Source organism: Benincasa hispida, chromosome 6 (assembly GCF_009727055.1).
Source record: "Benincasa hispida cultivar B227 chromosome 6, ASM972705v1, whole genome shotgun sequence".
NCBI lineage: Eukaryota > Viridiplantae > Streptophyta > Magnoliopsida > Cucurbitales > Cucurbitaceae > Benincasa > Benincasa hispida.
Window position 1 is genome coordinate 25,189,752 of NC_052354.1, and position 18,668 is coordinate 25,208,419.

An 18,668-nucleotide genomic window follows, 5' to 3' on the forward strand; every position below is an offset into this window, starting at 1 on the left:
ACTCCGCTTGTTCGCTATCCCACACGCCCCAATGAGCGTATATTGGGACTAACCAACTCACTAGTGTCTTGCCACGACTATCACGATCTTTGATCCGTGACACCCTCCCCGACACCCATCTCTCGGGTGCGAGGCAGCGTGGTTGGCCCAACGACTTCCTCATCCGCATACTCATTCAATATCAATATCTAACGGTGTCTATCACTACTATATTTATAAATATTTTGGTTCATTTTTCTATATTTGAAAACAATCTTGTTTTCATATCAAACATATATTTTCTTTTCTTTTCTCAATAATCATAATAATAATAATAATTGTTACAATACTCCCTCACTCTCATTCCAACAGATCTGGAATCTGTGGGACAAATATAATCCATGTGTGTCATTCTGTTATTTTGACAAAATCAGCCAATATGTAATGTGTAAAGCAACAAAGTAGCGCAGAAGGGCTGAATACAAGAGAGTGAACACTTAAACATTCTAAACACCAAAAGCCATATATCACAAGATCCAAGTAAGACATAGAAAAGTGGTTTTTTAGCAACCTTCATCACAAGAACAGAGTTGTTTCTTTGCTTGGGGAACTTATGGCTTGTTACTGGAGACCACAGTCTCCGATGAGGGTGGCTCCCGGCGTAGTTCCTTGACAACAGCAGCCAGTGCTTCAGGGTTCACACCCATGTCACAAAGGGCAATGAGGACAGAGAGAGTGTGGCGATCAATCCCCGCATCGAGTACGTTAGACATATGAAATGCAAGGTCTAGTGATTCCCGAGCGGTTCGTGCAGCCTCTGGATCCATTTAGAGAATCTAATAAAGGAGAAAATTACATTATTCACAAGCTTCAAGTCTTCTTTTCTTACTATTATTATTTTAACAATGGTACAAACAGGGATTTGAACATTCCAATCCATGATAAAACTAAAAATCAACTAAACTTGGCCAACATGTAATCCCTACTATCTTCAAAAACATAAAAAAGAAACGAGGTTCAAGACATTCAGGTAAAAATTAGTGTGGTTTCTCCATTACTACAGTACAGGGAAAGGCAAAACGCTCCTCAGAGCTTAAAATAGCCAAAGCAAGGGGCAACTTTCATTCAATCTCTCCTTATTTTTTGGTCAAATCATTCATGTACAAACTAGAAAATATAATCCAATTACACATCCAGTCATATGCAAATCAAGAAATAAGAACATCAATGTTTCAGAAAATATAAACACGGCAAGGTTTCCTATACTATAAATGGTTACCATTTTCTACTAGTATTTTCATTTTTATTGACATATTCTCATTCCGTTAGCAAAATCAAGCCTCTTTGTGTGCGTGCCCACGCACAATACACATTTCATCTAAGCTATCAACACAAAAGAATGAAAAGAATATATATATATATTACACCAATCACCTAAAAAATGAATGTATAGCCATTGAGAAAGGAGACAAGGAGGGAAGACAAATTTAGCTAAGGGTGAAAACAGAACTACAATTATAGGGCTGGGGAAAATTGGTTTCCTTGCCGCTCAAATTATGAACTTCTAATTGAGTCGATTTCTAAGATCAAAAATAGAAAAGGGCTCAAAGCCCTTCCCCTATACTTTCTTTTCCCATTCTATTTCAATGTTTGATGTAACAACCCGATTTTCTAAGACAAGTATCCGATCAACTAGGAGAAAACAGTTTGGCTTAGAGGAAACATGAGTATCATTGAATCAATTTGTTCAAATTAAAATAAATTTTCTATTTGGGATCACCGAAGAAACATTTAAAAGAGAGGTTTATAAAAATAAGGGCAAAATTGCCAGTTCGGAAACTTTTATTATAACACTGAAAACGTTTAGAAACATGAACTAATGCAGAACACCAACACTATTAGTCCCATGACACCGTTAATACCCAAATTGCGGCTTGATCTAAATCAACTTCAAACCTTAAACAATGGTTCCAACATATTCATAAACCAAGAATAAGGATTAAAAACTCACTTTCCAACAACTATAATTAATCCAAAAGGGTTCTAAAGTCCCAATACACAACAAAACATACTAAAACGCTCTTGATCTTGTTGGACAGCGGATCCAACACTTTCCAATCAAGATGCTATGATCAAAACAGAGTGGGTAACTTAATCTGAAGCCAATAATATCCAAAAACTTCAATGGAAAGTTACCGACACACTAACCGGCGAAGATGCGACGAAATCACTGAAGAATATGATCCAACAAAGGGGGAAGTGCTGCGAAACCGAAACCCATGAGAGAGGGAAAAACGAGAGACGCTGAATAGCCCACCAAAGCGTGCGGCTGCTTTTTTTTTTTTCCCTTCCAAACCCCATAACTAAACAATCTAGTCTAAAGCCCAAATTCTTTCGGAAATTCTCATTTAATAAGTTCAATTAGCTTAAAAAGAAAAATCACCTCAACTTAATACTTCAAATTGGACTTTAGACCCCAAAAATTAAAAGACAACGAAAACAAAATTCAATAATTTGAAAAAAAAAATAATAATAACTTAAAGTTTAGAGAAATGGTATAAAAAATGAACACAAATACAGATCATTTTGACAAAATGGCCAAAAAAAAATTTGAAGAAAAAAAAAACTGAAAAAACAAAGTAACCAAAAATTCGATTTATGCATAAACCTAAAATCAAACGATCCCGTTATCTTAAATCACCAATTCATCCAAAAACTTAACGAATAGATGAAGGCAAATTTAATTATATCATTTAACACTCCCTCAACCCATTAGAGGGAAATCCAAAGGTGCAGAAACCAGAAATGAAATGAAAGAAAATAAATAATAAATAATAAATAAATTCACAAAAATCCATTCATTCGTTCATTCGTTCAATCGCGATAGTCTGTGGAGTAGCGATGGTACACAAATGATTTAAAACCAAAACAACTGGGAAACGAAAATGGGACTATATTCATTAAACTAATCAGCTTGATAATCCAAACCAGAAGCATGTTTTTAAAAAACCCTAGTGCGTGCGTATTCAGAGAAAAACAGGGGAAAACAACACGATTTGATGGATGGAAAAGCATGATTGATTATTAGAAAAGTATGAAAAGAACCAAAATCAAAGAAATCGAAAATGAAGCATTTGATGTTACCAATTTGAAGAGAAGGAGGATGAGGCGGAGGTGATTATTATGTATGAATTAAGCTGAAGTTTGAATCTGCTTAACAGTTAAGAGAGGGAGGGAGATGAGTTTGTTGCGCACTCTGGAAACTGACTGAAATGAAATGATGATGATGCTCAAATGAAATAAAACTCTCTTTTTCCTTTTTTTTTTTCTTTTTTTTTCTTCTTTTTTTTGTTGGTGGTATATTTTTATGGTTAAATTACGAGTTTAATTTTTAAATTTTGAAATTCATGTTAAAAATTTACGTCGTTGGATAATTATTTTATTTTTTATTTTTATTTTTGAAAATTATGTCTATGAAAACTACTTCCACTTTCAAATTTCTTTTTTTATTATCTACTTTTCACTAATAATTTAAAAAACTAAGTCAAATTTTGAAAACTAAATTTTTTTTTCAAAAAATTATTTTTATTTTTGGAATTTGACTAAGAATTTAATCATTGTACTTTATCATGGTAAGAAATGTAGCCAAATTTTCAAAAATGATATACTTTATCATTTTAAAATTTTGAAATTCATATTAAAAATTTAAGTTTCGTTTGGTAACTATTTTTTGTTTTGTTTTGTTTTTGAAAATTATGCCTATGGACAATACTTCCACCTCCAAATTTCTTTCTTTGTTATCTATTTTTCACTCATAGTTTAAAAAACCAAGCCAAATTTTGATAACTAAAAAAAAGTAGCTTTCAAAGTTGTTTTTGTTTTTTAAATTTGGCTAAGAATTCAATCAATGTACTTTATCATAAATGTAGATGAAATAAACTTAATTTTTAAGAACAAAAATAAAAAACCAAATGATTACCAAACGAGATTTTTAGTCATTATACTTTTGAAAGTTTTACCATTCATAAATCTATTAAATATAAATTGGAAGTTTTTTATTCATTAGACATAAAATTTAATTCAAATTTACATAAAATAAAATAATTAACTTAAAAAATAATTTATTAAGTGACTATTAGACATAAAAGTACTCATTTAGAGTCATATTAAACACTTCTAAAAACTTAAAAATAAAACCTAAATTTTTAATCTTTATTCTTGAATTAAAAAGCAAACTAGGGAAAATTCATTTTTTACCATAACTTTTGCTACTTATATCAATTTTAATCTTAAACTTTTAATTTTATCAATTTAAACCCTGAAATTTTATAAATATATCTAAATAAAACAAAATGGAGGGTTTAAATTGATACAATTACGAAAGTTCAAGGTTTAAATCGATATACTTATAAAAGTTTAAGATTTAAATTGATACAATTATTAGTTAGAGATTTAATTTAATACAACACCTAAAGTTTAGGGGTATAAATTATTATTTTTCCAAAAAAAGAAAAAGAAACTTAGGTTGATTAAAAAGAAAAAAACTCAATAAAATAAAACATATATGGAAGTTATGACTTACAAAAAATGAAATTGATAAAAAAAAAACGATTATATTTAAATGAAACAACAAAGACGAACATTAAAGGAAAAACTACGAAAAAAAAATATAAAACATGCAAATAGTTGAAAGGAAATTGATTTAGGATCAAATTTTGTATTAGTTATTTGAATTGAAATTGTATATTTGTGATGTTGAGTTTTCAGTCTTTTCATTTAGATTTTGCTATATTTACAAATAGCTTTAAATCTTGCTACTTTTGCTATTAATTTAGTCCATTTTATCATATATGTCCACCCTATCAAAGAGAGAAGATGAAGGAGCAAGGCGGTCAACCAAAGGCCCCTAATCAACGACTCAGATTTTGCCTATGTTAAATTAAATACAACAAAATACCAATATTATAATATCTACTCATGTTAGGCAAAGAAAAGATAATTTGAGGGGCACGTGCTCCTTAAATATGACGTGAATCTACCTTCAAATATAATGATATAAAAATCTTTAAAGATACAATTACGTCGAGCATATATTGAGTAAGATGAAGATGAAATAAAATGTCAATAACCAACATGTTAAAATCTTGAACTCAAAAGAACTTTGAGTTCTATAGAAAATTGTTTTACCACCTAATTCAAAATTGAAACCCTAAATTTCATTGTGTGACTAAACTTATTAAGTAACCTAGTCATCCGAACATACAAGTCATATCACCTTTCCATTTAAGTGTTAGTGAAATCTTAATAGCATGGACCGAAGTAAGCACTTTTTAAAAGTTCAAGATTAGAATTGATGTTTTTTAAAGTTTAAGGACAAAAATAGAATAAGATTCAAAGTTTAAGGACCATAATAGAATTTAAACCTATAAAAATTTAGCTAAAAATATATATATATTAATATAAAAATTATATTTTAGTATCTTGGGTTTGATTTAAGTTGAATTTGGGTTTATGAATCTTCAAACTCAGCATTTTAGTCTTTAAGATTTCAAATAATCTCAATTTTTTCTGTCCTTATCATTGACACTTTTGATCTAATTAATTCTTTTGTTATATATATAGCATTTAAGATCATTGTAATTGGTAGTAATTTTAGGAATAATAACCAAATGTATAACAACATTTAAAAAAAATTACAAATATAGACAAGTCTTTCTACTCTTATCAGTGATATGGTCTCTCACTGATAAACTCCTACTAATAATATGATCTATCACTGATAGACTATTTAAATTTGATCATATTTGCAATTTATGTACTAATATTTTGGGTCTAATGTCTATATTTACGATGGTCTCTATAAAAAAATACAGGAAAACGATTAGGGGTTGAGGGTGAAAGTTTGAAATCAAAATGACATCACACTCAGAGAGGAAAGAGGAAAGTAGATCTAGATGTCAAAGCAATCTTATTCTATCAACTTACGGACAAATGAGGATGAAAGCATTGAAAGATACTTCGAGTTTGAAAAACTTTGAGGGAGAGTAGAGTATGTAAGAGATGAAGAATACATGCTCAAACTGGCAAAAATATTTTTTTGCACATGGAAAAATTAAATTAGGAGGTAAACAAAATTTTTGAAATGATCAAATCAACGTAAAATCAGTGTTATTTTATCTAGTTTAGCCTAAAAAGTAATTAAAAACAAAACAAAACAAATAACAGTCTTCAAGCTAATCCAAGCAAAGCTCAGTCTTAATTGATATCGGCACTCATTTCCATCTTGTAAAACACTATTGCTTAATGATCCCACACAACCCTCCGAATAAAATATAATCTAGGTCCGATGTTATAAACGTCTTCCTAATTATATCGCTAATCTTTTAGAACAATCTCTTATCGAAATTAAAAGGCTTAATACATTGCAATGTGTGATTTAATTCAAATTTCAATGTTCCAGATTTAATGAAAAACTGCATCCCATTCAATCGAATTGGGATGCCCATATCTAGCATGTGGCTTGCTTGGTAGGAGTAACATGAAGGGATTAAATAAACACTGAACTAATAAACCTAATTCAAGGATAGATAATTCACAAACGAATATCCAATCTCATCCTTCTGATGCTTAAACTACACAAAAAAAAGCAGCACAAAAGTTCAAACTGAAAATGCACCATACATTTTCACAATTGTAAATTACATCTCATCTAAAACTTTAATAAGAATATAACTAATGTTTTTTTGGGGAAAAAAATATAACTTTAATAAGAATATAACATTAAAACATATTGTTTTCAATGATGACATTCGCAATGCTCAATGACCTTTATTTCATTCAAACTATATCCCTAGTCCAATCAATATTTAACTTGAACCGAAAAGTAAACTACAGGGAATTTACCTAATCAATTGAATGTGAGAGATATAATGTCATCAGCTTCAGTGTTTATCCATTTTTTGAGATATTTGCTCTGTTGAAACTCCTTGTCCAAACTATCCTTGAAATGAACCAAAAACCAGCCGAATAGATCTGCGAAAACTGTGGATTTGCTCTGTTGGGTTATTTATAAATAACATCAAAGACAAGAAGTCAGCCTCGTTTCGAAAGGAAGCGAATCAATAATCTCCTCTCCTGCTGCTGACAAGATCGCCGACTAATTTATCATTGTCCTCCTCACACTGATCCAAGTATTCTTTGTAGGCAGGATTATAAGCTGCAGCTGACTGTAAGTATTTTGTAGCTTCAGCCTTACGACCTTCATTGTATAGAGCACTGTAACGATGAGAAATAAGATTTTAGAGAATTTTCATGTTCAGGGAAGGGAATGTGAAATCTTTTCTAAAATCATTTTCCCCCTTAGGAAGGGGAGTGGGTAAGTGAAAGATGAATATAATCACTGGTAGGGTTGAGACCTTGCAAGCAGAACCAATCCGTCATAATAATGAGCTTTGCTCTTTGGTTCTTCTGGCTCTTTCATATTTGCAATTCTTTCCAGATGAGCAATGCCTTCTACCATTTTTCCCTGACATGACAATAATGAAAAGAAACGTAGTTACTTGTAGAACATAAATTGAGTCATAACTTGAGCTTCAAAAAATATCTAAGATGGATATACTCCCAAATTAATCCAGGAAAAAAATTGACGCGATGACAAATTGCAAGGGCTAACATGAGTATCAACTTCATCGAGCGTTATTTCCCAGATCAACTGGAAGAAATCGTGGATTTAACTTCAAAATTAAAATGTCTATTAATGTCTGGGATGCAATCAAATTATACAAAGCCACAAGTAATTGAAAATGAAATAGAAAGAGAACTAGATCAATATCATAGGTACAGCTTTTGGGACAATTTTATAACTCCCTCACCAGGTAATTTTAATTTCGAGCACATTATGTAATGATGTCCATCCTAGCCATGTTTAAATTCTCTCTAACATGTCATAGTTGATGAGTGGGAAAAAAGTTTCTAATAAACAGATTTGATTCAATCTACCTTGATCTCCTTGTTGATAGGCATAAGGTAAATAAATAAAACACGGACAATTCTCACCTGCCTTATACTGGCAACACCTGCCCATTGGGAAGCAAGAATTAGAAGATCTACCCCCTCAACTTCCGTGGGATGCCCGGAAAGAAATAGCTGAATAAGAAATAATTATTGTTTTAGCAAAATAAGAAATAAGCAAAAAAAATGAGCATCAGAAATATCTAAAATACGTTCAAAACCTCTTGTTCAGAGACATAAGAGATGATGCAAGATGATAGTAAGATAGCTGATCGGCATATGGGTAAGGAAAATGTACCTATTAATAAAGTACAATATTAAATACCTATTGGAGACTTTTCTACCTCAATCATTCTACATTTGATGTCTATTTCGTATTTAATTATGTAAGTCTAATCTCATTAAAGAGAATATACAGAGTGTTTTTCAGATCTTGGGGATACCTAAAAATAGCTCGATTAGAAGGTTTGTACTCAAGAAAACAACAAAAAAACAATACCAAAATCTTCTTTGATAACGATTGGGAGAGCTCAAAAGTCTGGTTAATCATTAGATGTTGATCCTTTGTCTGGGAAAACTTGGTAACGCGATGAAGGAACAATTAGTTATGCCCAAAAATGATGTACAAGTTAGAGACCACTAATTGTTCCCTCTCATGGCCACCATTTTACCCCTTGAACTACCGTTAATAAGGAAGGAAAAACTCATGTTCCTCATACCCACTTCCACACTCGCAATTTATAACCAAAACCCTCCTTTGCCAACACCTTGTCCAAAATATTCCAGTCTACATCATCATAAGCTTTTTCAAAATCAATCATGAAAACCACACCTTTCTTTCTAACTCTATAATCCTCAATCACTTCGTTAGCAATAAGAGTTGAAGATATGTCTAGGCTTAGAATTTGTCAAATTGTGGGTCCTTTTTCCTTCCACTACAAAATGACACTATTCTCACCAAGGATATACGGATATATTTAGAAAAGTGAAGAATCACACGATCATAGCTACATTCAATCAGGAGGGAGATTATTGAAAAGCTCGCTTGGCCCATGACCTTAACTGAGACCCCTTTTTCTTGTTTTTTAAATTACTTATGCACATAATTTCTCCCGTTCTTGTGTAAAATGCCCTTACCTTTCTTTTCCTTTCTTTTCTTGCTAATTGGCTACTACTGGGTTCTTTCCTGTCTTGTTTATTAGCTTTATTCTTAAATTGGGTTTTAAACCTTTACCAATTCAATGAAAACGGGCAGTTTTACTCAATTCTGGAGATGACCATATAGATATACTGTTATCTGAAACTGAAATAATAGTCGACATATCATTGTTATGCACCAGCAAGATAATTCATACACTAATAATGAAAAAGAAAATCCAACATTGGGACAGACCTTGGAAATTGCACGCTCTAAGTATGCAGTAGCCTCTGCAGGTTGCCCATTTTGTAACAGAGTTTGTCCCATGACAATCAAAGCTCGAACATACTCAGGCTCCTTGTTAAGTGCCTGTCTAAAATATTAAATAAGTCGTGTGTGTAGCCCTTTTTTTCTTCCACTGCAATTTAGCCAAAATCACTCGCCAAAGAAACCCATATAGAACATATACATGATACTGACATCTGAGAGAAGAATAGAGAGCTTACCGCAGTAAAGGAATAGCCCTTTCCTTTTGCCCTTTTGATAGGAGTTGGACAGAAAGCTGTCAAGTTTAATCATTAGCTATCTGAAAACGTTTGCATTACACATTTACACTAACTTGAACCAACACAAAAAGAAAATTAAGCTCAGCATAATTTACAGCAAGCAATTCCTTAGGAGACAGCTTCTCTACAGAAATTTTTTTCCACTTGGTGGGCAAATCCAATGGTATTTTTCCTGGATTATTGGTTTCTCCGAGAGTTGCAGTGCCCACAGGAACTTCCTTGGAAGGCAATCCCAATTTACTGCGGACAGCAGGATGCTGGAGGGTTAATTGCTGCAAGGTTGATATAAAAATAAGCTTCTCAAAATATGCAAACTAAACCAAAAAGTTTAAAAAACTACAATAATTGAGAAGAAGCTTGTTACTAAAAACCCCTAATTGCTTCTTTTCTTTTTTTTTTTTTTCTTTTTTTTTTTAATAACTGGGAGTGGGAGGTCAACAGACAACACAAAGGAATTAGAAATAAAGGGAAAAGATTTGCTCGCAAGAAATAACTAAAAGATCACTGCAAAACTGAAAGTATGTCCACACAACAATCGGTCAAAGTATTCATTCAAAAAAAGTGGTAAATTTTTGGTCCTTCGTCAAGGAAAAGCTAAGCAAAGACCTCACCTGAATTGCAGTGAACGAACTATTTGTAACCCAATAGACTAGACTACCCTGTAAAATAAATAATAAGGGGAAAAAACCAGATTCAGTAAATTCATACTCTAGACCAAATGGGCAAGGGCAAGATGTCATTATTATTGGCAACAAAGGTTGAGAAGAAACAACCAGAATGATCGTAATAAGATCTGTCAGATAAGGTAAAAGAAGGCACATTTGAGCAAAGAAAAACTAAACAGATAGGGCAGCTCATCTAAGTTGTGACATAATACCATTAGGATAAATTAGTCAATCATTAAAGAAAAAACACAGAGAAGAGGTTAACTTAAATTCAATTCGGGTTAATTGGTCAGTTCGTTCCTTTCTCTAGGGATTGAACTCTAGTCAATCCCACTAAATTCTAGTTTAGTATTCTTTAGTCCTGACTCACTTTAATGAATTATTTTTTATTTCTTCATCAAAAAAACAGAACATAACAAAAACAATATTAGAAATACTAATTGCTCCTGCATGAGCACAATGGTCATCAAACAAAATAACATTTGTAGGGTAAAATTGCACAATTTTGAAACCTAGGGATGAAATTGACATATTTCCCAAACCTTATGGATCAAAAACGTAATTTACTCCTTTTTATTATATCAATAAGTGGTTCATTTCTTGTTGAAAACAAAAGCCTTTTTGTGACTCAGTGGCATAGTAAGGATATATCATCTCCCATTTTTTAGCACGGTTTTTGTATGAATGTATTATCTCTTTTTTATCAAAAAAAAAAACAAACAAACAAACAAACAAACTTCAGACATGTTACATACAGTTTTTTTAAAAAAAAAATAACGAATCAATTGACACTGTCAATCAAAAATTGAATATTGTTCCAGCGCAGCAATAAGAGTTGAAACAAAGTACATGATGTAATAAGAAAGCCTCAAATGCTCCTTAAAAAGATATAGAAGTCTTGGTAGGCAATGCTTAATTGACGTTAGAATTGAGGATGGAAAACAATCAAAGGATTTATGAAGACAATTATAGCCCTTGGTTTGATCGGTTCGAGTCTGCACGTTTACAGCATCCTCATGGTGGTCTCTTTCTAAGCCTTTTGCTGATTTTTCTTTCATACATATGTTTAAATTTGGATGCCTTTATTTTTCCCATGTAATTGCTATTATTTTTTTTTCTTGTCTCGTTATCTCCCTTGTCAAGATACCTTTTGAGCTTTTCATTTCTTCATTTCTTGTTTAATAAAAAACAAAACAAAAACAAAAACATATGCGACATCTATGATTTGGATCTTTTTTTGGAAGTTCAAGAATTTTTTGGCTTTTCTCCTCTCCATAGTGAGAATTTATCTTCAAGGGCTCTCTTTGAGTTTTATTTTCAACATTTCTTATCGATCCTAATATGGTACCTAGTGATATTTTGTCGGCATGGATAGCTCAGCTTGACAAAGAATGGGTTCGAATTCAAAAGGAGAAGCTTCTTTGACAAATAAAATTCCTCAAACGGAAGATTGCGATTTTTCAGCAACACTTGTTGGAACTTTCAGACATTTACTCCAACTTCTATGGGCAACTCAACGTTCATACTCTTGCATGATGTTAATGTATTAGTTCTTTGTTAAGTTTTTGAGAATATCATTTGTTATGGTTTGTGGAATCTTTATATGACTCTATGTTTTTCCTTGTTACTCCTTTAAGAGTTTGTATCCTTTGAGCACTAGTCTCTCTTTTCTTCTTTTTCATAAAAAGTTCTATAAAAAATTAAAAATTAAAAATAAGAATAAGAATAAAGTAAAAAATGCTTCCATTAAATTCTACAAGAATGGTGAAGTCTTATACAAAATTTAAAAATGCCACTTCGAAAAGTAATCATGAACAGAATTACCTGAGGAATACAGTAACTAATAAAAAACAGTGGCACAGTCAGTAGATTCAAATAGAGTTTGTAGTACTGCAGAGAAATAGAAAATATATTTATCAGTCTAAAATATATCTAAACCAATGGAACAAAAATATAAGCATGTGTTATAGAGTACAATTCTGTCAACATTAAGAACATCTTAAACACTTACTTCTGCTAAAATGCCAAATATGCCAGTTGCTTTTTTCAATGATGATTTTCTGAAAGACACCTGAGCAAAAGAAATAAAGAAATAAGGAATGAACACATACCTGTTAACAATGAAAACTGAAAATGTGGATGCTTCTTTGGCGAGATTTGAAAAACCAGAAAATTTATATTGCCCCAAAAAATTGTACTATATGGCAACAATAAGTCAAAACAACATAGTTGCTTTCATGACAAGCAATAATGTGTAGGCAAGTGAAGAATGAAGAAAAACAAGAATTTCACACATTCTGCTGATGACTGATGAAAGTTCATGCATGTTTGTAATTGAAGACCACATAATGCCACAAAACTCAATTGGAAGTTTCTGTTATCTTCTCTTCAAATGCCCTTCCATTTTTTCCTTTTCAAACATTCGCATACCCGGCACAGCAACCGTTCTAAAAACCTTAGGTCGCATTGCCTCTTGAACCCTTACCAATACCACCGGGTAATCTTCACATGCCTCATAAACACAAACACTCAAGCTAGATCAGAAGCACCTAACTTACCACCCTATTCAAAGAAATGTGTTTTTGCTTGAAAACAAGAAAAAGTTGAAATACCTGAACATTAATAAAGTGCAAGCTGGCAATTAGAAACGGAAATATGGGGCCGAAAACTCCATGTGGATACTCTGTCAGATTTTGGAACCATAAAGCTCCACCCTGCAATTAATACACCACAAACTTAACCCTTTTTTTTTCTTATAAGAAGATCAATTTTCATTGAGAAAAAAGGAAAGAATACAAGAAATAAAACTTAACCCTTAACTATTTCCAACTTCAGATCCAAGAAATTAAAAAAAAATGAAAATAATGCAACTACGGCAGCTTGTTGATCATATCAAAGCTCAGAAATGAAAGGAATTCCAGAAGGCATCTAGTATGATAGGATGACGAGCTAAATACATCAAACTACAAAGCCCAACCCATCCATGCCCTTGATTGCACTTTTCAAGTGGTAAAATGAGAAAGATAACTTTTTCAGTCTCCTAAGTGTATTGTGTAAGACTTAATTGGGTTTTTTTACCCGTATTTAACAAATCAGCCTTACACAGTCAAATCCTGGATGGTGATCAAGTGACATTTTGCGGATAGTAACCATCCACAATAGAAAGCATGGGACCTGCACGTAGGTTTGGAAAGAAAAAAGAAAAGGGCAAAGACTTTCATCAGAAGAGCTAAACAGCAACAACATGAAAATAGTCTTCATAATATATGTGCTTGCATGGAATGGTTGAGTAAACTTAAATAAAAATAACAAAAGATAATGTGAAACTTAGAAACTCTGATAATTCCATAATTTATGGTTCAGAATATTGTCATTTAATTAAAGAACAGATCGTGCTCCTGATGGGTTTATATGGAAAACCAAATTCAAGCTTGAGATAAGTTCCCCACCCCCCCTTCTCTCTCCCTCTAGAAAGCCAGATTTCATTGAAGCAGACAATAGAACATGCAAGGGAATATGAAAAAGGAACAAAAGGATCCTAGTGAACAAAGAGCAAAAACTATCAAACTACACAATTACAGGAAACAAGACCTATTTTTTTTAAAAAAATGGAAATAAAGGATAATCACTAGAAACCTTGGTGAGAAAAACAAAAAACGAAGGCCAAATTGTAGATTAAGCCTAACCAAGCCCAAATCTCCACCAAGACATCCTCTCCAGTCTCTCCTCATTTAGCTCCTCAAGATGCTCCTATTTGCTCCAGCCGAATACTTGAAAGAACAGCAAAGAGACCAGCATGCCAGCGTTGCGCCCTATCTCAAAAGGGAAGATGGAATAACCACATCCATCAATTCATATCCCACCACAGCCTGCTATGATCCGAACACCAAAAGTTCCCAAGAAGCTATCCCAAATCATCTAAGCAAGCTAAAACCCCCAGAAAACATACTCCAACCTTTTTGAGCCCTTACATAGGTTGGATCATCACAGCCCGAGAAAAACAAAAGAGAATTTCTAGATATGGTCAATAGTGTTAGTCCTCACATGGAAGACCTTCTAGGCAAAAACTAACCTTCTTAGGAATTTGTACCTTCCCAATCAAGGAAAATAGTGGGAAAGCAAGGGACGAGGCCATGCAAAATAAGAAGAATACCTACCATCATTACTGCACTTACAAAAAAGCTATCGGAGAAGCCAAGATTATTATAATTATCCATTTTTTCCTTGAAATTTTTATTTTAAGCAAATTTTACGATGCCATAATCTTTATACAGAAAAACAAACGTTCTTGATACTTTCTTGAGTATTTCAATTGAAGAGGGACTACCCTTGACTAACCTTCTCTCACGCTAGTCAAGAAAGTGATAGACCCTGAGTAACGAAAGTATATGAACGCCGAAGGAAGACCAAGGAGAGGCTAGGTAATGAGAAAGATAAAGTGTAATAAAATAGATGTGGGGCGGGGGCCACAAGAGAGGAGGAGAGTATTTGTAAGGCCATTGAGGCCATGGGAAAGGTAGGAATGATTTTGTGAGTAGCAATCTCTCTTATGAGATTTAGAGGAAAGGTAGGGAGCTCTCGAATACTCCCTTGCTGTTGATAAATAAAGGTAACTTGGCTCAGGCCTATTAGAAAGATCATGAAGTTTTCAAATATTGTTGGAACTTCTAGACAAAATAGACATTGGATGATTATCATTTACAAAGACAAAAGAAAAATAGTTCAAAATAAAACTTTGATGGAACTCAGACATGAGAAAACAGAACATCTTTCCAAAAATAATATAGTTTCTAATTAGATTAGAATCACCTGAATAGAAAAGTATGCAACGAACCACAGAAATGAGGGGCATCCAATTGCCTTTCTTTCCTTTCGGAAAAGAGAAATTTGGTCCATGTAACTCCGTCCCGATAGAGGTGGTGGCAGTGGAGGTGGCACTTTGAGAAATGCAAATAAAAGTCAAACTAAAGTAATTGAGTTAAACAAGTGAATTTCATTGACCCATAAATGAGGTGGTAATATAGTATTGTGATTATTTTAATATAATAACAATTTAACTATATGCAATTAAATTTTTTGTATATATATATCTTTAAATTGGTCAACAAATTATACAATTAAGGAAAAACATCAATTTATACCCCTAAACTCTGGCAAAGAACCCCAAAATAATAATTATATTAATTTAAACCTTAAGCTTTCATAAGTGATGCCCAAGGAAAGGCATGAACCTACCCATTAAACACACTTCCCAAGAGATTTTTAGCCCACTAAAAATATTTCCTGTCTCTCTCAAAGTGGCAGATGAGACTATACTTCTTCCACGATCAAGCAGCCAAATTTATTAGGTCACAAATAAATTTATTAGGAAGTGAGCGGATGTGATTGAAGGCTTTCTGGATTTTCTAGTCAAGACTTGCTGGCAGGGGAAATTTCTTTGCTTAAAAGAGACTGTTTTTCCAAGATATTTGGGAGCATATTCAGGAGGATCTTAGGAGAGATTTCACTAAGTTCTATGAGAGAAAGATCCTGGATAGCTCGCTAAATGAAACTTTCATCTGCAAGTTTCTAAGATGGAAAAAAGGCATGTTGGCTAAGTGGTTGTGGCATTTTCCCCGTGAGCCCGGATCCTTATAGCATAGGATGTTAGGTAGTAAGTATAATTGATTAGTTTGCAGGTGGGGTTAAAGATCGGCTCTTGAGGATGTTGCCCTCATCAGTGGGTCCTTTCTGTTGTATTCTTTGTCGGAAGGCGGAGGAAGACCTGGAACACTTTGGAGCCGTGAGTTTAGGAGATCCATGTAGAGTCATTTCTTTCAAGAGTTTGGGTTTGCACCGCTCACCAGAGGGGTATCAGAGACACGATCGGTGAGTTTCTCCTCAATCCGCCTTCTTAGAGGAAAGGTTAGTACTTGTCGTTTGCAGAGATGTGTGCTTTATTATGGGAAATTTAGGGAGAGAGAAATAGAAGAGGTGGGGCCTTTCCTTCTTCATATTTCGGTTTTCCTCTAGGCCATAATCCTAAGCTAAACCAATTCTTTTTCATTTGTTTTTGTCATCAGTAAGGTTAGAGTCTTCCTTATTGGAGAAAGGGTCCTTTTTAAAGAGGTGGAAGGCTTACCCTTGCATAATCTGTCTTGAGTGGCATTCCAATTTATTTCTTGTCCCTGTTTAACACTACTCGGTGCAGTTTGTAAGACCATTGAGAAGTGATGAGGGATGTCATCTCGATGGGGGATAAGGAAGGGAAAGGTTCTCATTGGGAAAGATTGCAAGGCCTTTTAATGATAAAAATCTTTTCATTTCTTTTGTAGGGGGTCACAGACTCTAATTGGAGAAGTGTACTCTCCACAATCCTTTTGTAATCCTAATCATGGTAGTTTCTCATAAAACTCGACTGGATGGGTTTTCTGTTTCTAGTATGCAAGTGCTTCCTTCAGTAAGATATGTTTCTTCACCTTAGCCTTTAGTTGGTTCTTTCTTTTGTTGGAAAGAAATACTCGTTTGTTATAAAGAGAGGATAAAGATGTGGTTACGTTAAATAGTTGTGTGATTTATTAATTCTTTTTACATAATCACAACAACCCAAGACAAAAGCTGTAATGAGTCGGGCAGTAAAGAGAAATAAATCCATTCGTTACTTTGGAAACTTACACTTCGGAAACAATTCTCCAATCCTTTTCAACTTGTTGAGTTGAACAATGAGTAAGGGCAGCAACGTAAATCTGAGAGCTAAAGTTGATGAAGCAATAACTGCCCACCTGAAATTAAAAGGATCAGCGAAGTAAATTAAAATTGAAGCTATCAATCTTACTACAAACCACCGTCCACGATCTTTCCACACCCCTAAAAGATCAAACTCGTAGACTACGGGAACATTAAAAATTTTTGTTTCTAACTCAAGCTTACATGCGGAGTATAACAATATAATGGGAATAGTATTTTATTGTTATCCATGACAATACAAGGATAGATGCTCTCTTAAATAGATAAGCTTGAGAGAAGTAACAGAAAACTACTCGGCCACTTACATAACAAAAGGTCTAGAATAACTGATTAGCAAGAGATTAACCAAACTAACTAAATTATAACAAAGCTAACAACAATTAAGTACACATAACATGGAGTTGGAAATACCAAAGCGAGCATAGCAGCTCAACTGCCATTAAGAAAATGCAACATTATACTGAAACGTTCACCACATCAAAGACAGAGCTCGTCAATTTCTCCATGACATACCCATATCAAATAAAAGAAAGACACTATGGACAAAACACGATTCAAAGTGTTCAAATTCGAAATAGAAAAGATCAAAATCCATATGCGCCGAACACTGCTCTCAATTTTCCTCCAGAATCATATGAGAAGCATTGAAATGCTCACCAGGGCATACCGGTATACTGATGGAACCCATCCAGTATCGAAGTCAGTTGTTGAATGGGTAAAATCGACTCCTCCACCACAGCCGCACCAATGACTTCCTCGACAACTCCTCCAAGTTCCAGGTCTTGAATCCCAGAATGGATTCCCGTGTCGTCGTTAGAAAGGCGGCTTGATTCAACGCCGAAATGGCCAATTTGTTCGAACTCTGATTCATCGTCTGAACGAGTCCACAATGACCGAGAGGAGAATGCGGTGAGAGCAGCAGTGGAGCATAAATGAGGATCAAAGCGACGGGTTGGCCTGCTGAATGATTGATGATGAGGGCTTGGGAGAGTGTGAGCTTCGTGAAGTCGAAAGGCCATGGGATAAGAAAGGGAAGCGCTGGAGTAAAATCGAGACGGACGAAGACGGCGAAGGTGAGTACAGAGCTGCGACTTTGCCATTTTTCGGCGGAGAGAACATACTCCGACCACCAGAGATACCGACTCCCCTATTAGAAATTGCTTAAATTGTCTAAAAATGGAAAACTCTATTAGAAAGACTAAGGCCACCTTCACCAGACCACAAAATGACCCAAAACCCAAAAACTTTTTTACTAAAACTTTTCTAGCACGAACCTTTTTCCCATGCGAAATTCTAAAATTACTCTTAGTTTTTAAAAAATCTTCAGACCGTTTAGTGAACTTGCATCTTTACGAATACTTTAAGCGAGCATTTAGATATTACTAAGCAATCGGATAGAGATTACTAAGCGATCGTTTCGCTAAATATTACACGATCATTTAGATATCCATTATGCGATCGTTGGCTAACTGTTACGCGATCGTTTAGTTTTTGTTATACGATTGTTTAGATATCTATTATGCGATTGTTTAGATATCTGTTATGTGATCGTATAGTTTTTGTTAAACGACCATTTATGTTTTG

General features: G+C 33.8%; 2 protein-coding genes across 3 annotated transcripts; both read right to left on the reverse strand.

Annotated features, from left to right (window-relative positions):
• Positions 1 to 277: 277 nt before the first annotated feature.
• Positions 278 to 3,281, reverse strand: LOC120079433 (mitotic-spindle organizing protein 1B). 2 transcript variants are annotated; one of them, XM_039033608.1, is made up of 3 exons: positions 3,124 to 3,273; positions 2,188 to 2,241; positions 278 to 815 (listed from the first exon to the last, which is right to left on the reverse strand). In XM_039033608.1, the coding sequence occupies exon 3, from the start codon at positions 804 to 806 to the stop codon at positions 591 to 593; it is 216 nt and encodes a 71-aa protein (XP_038889536.1). In that variant the 5' UTR covers positions 807 to 815; positions 2,188 to 2,241; positions 3,124 to 3,273; the 3' UTR covers positions 278 to 590. The 2 variants fall into 2 exon arrangements, with proteins under 2 accessions (XP_038889536.1, XP_038889535.1); XM_039033607.1 differs by lacking the exon at positions 2,188 to 2,241 and having other exon boundaries at positions 3,124 to 3,281.
• A 3,436-nt stretch (positions 3,282 to 6,717) lies between these two features.
• Positions 6,718 to 18,277, reverse strand: LOC120079823 (ALBINO3-like protein 2, chloroplastic). The gene is made up of 14 exons (XM_039034237.1): positions 17,742 to 18,277; positions 17,013 to 17,119; positions 15,168 to 15,295; positions 13,461 to 13,532; positions 12,971 to 13,072; positions 12,370 to 12,429; positions 12,183 to 12,248; positions 10,305 to 10,352; positions 9,789 to 9,965; positions 9,634 to 9,689; positions 9,383 to 9,500; positions 8,035 to 8,124; positions 7,395 to 7,504; positions 6,718 to 7,254 (listed from the first exon to the last, which is right to left on the reverse strand). Exons 1-14 carry the CDS (start codon positions 18,182 to 18,184, stop codon positions 7,098 to 7,100), a joined length of 1,734 nt encoding a protein of 577 aa, XP_038890165.1. The 5' UTR covers positions 18,185 to 18,277; the 3' UTR covers positions 6,718 to 7,097.
• Positions 18,278 to 18,668: the final 391 nt, after the last annotated feature.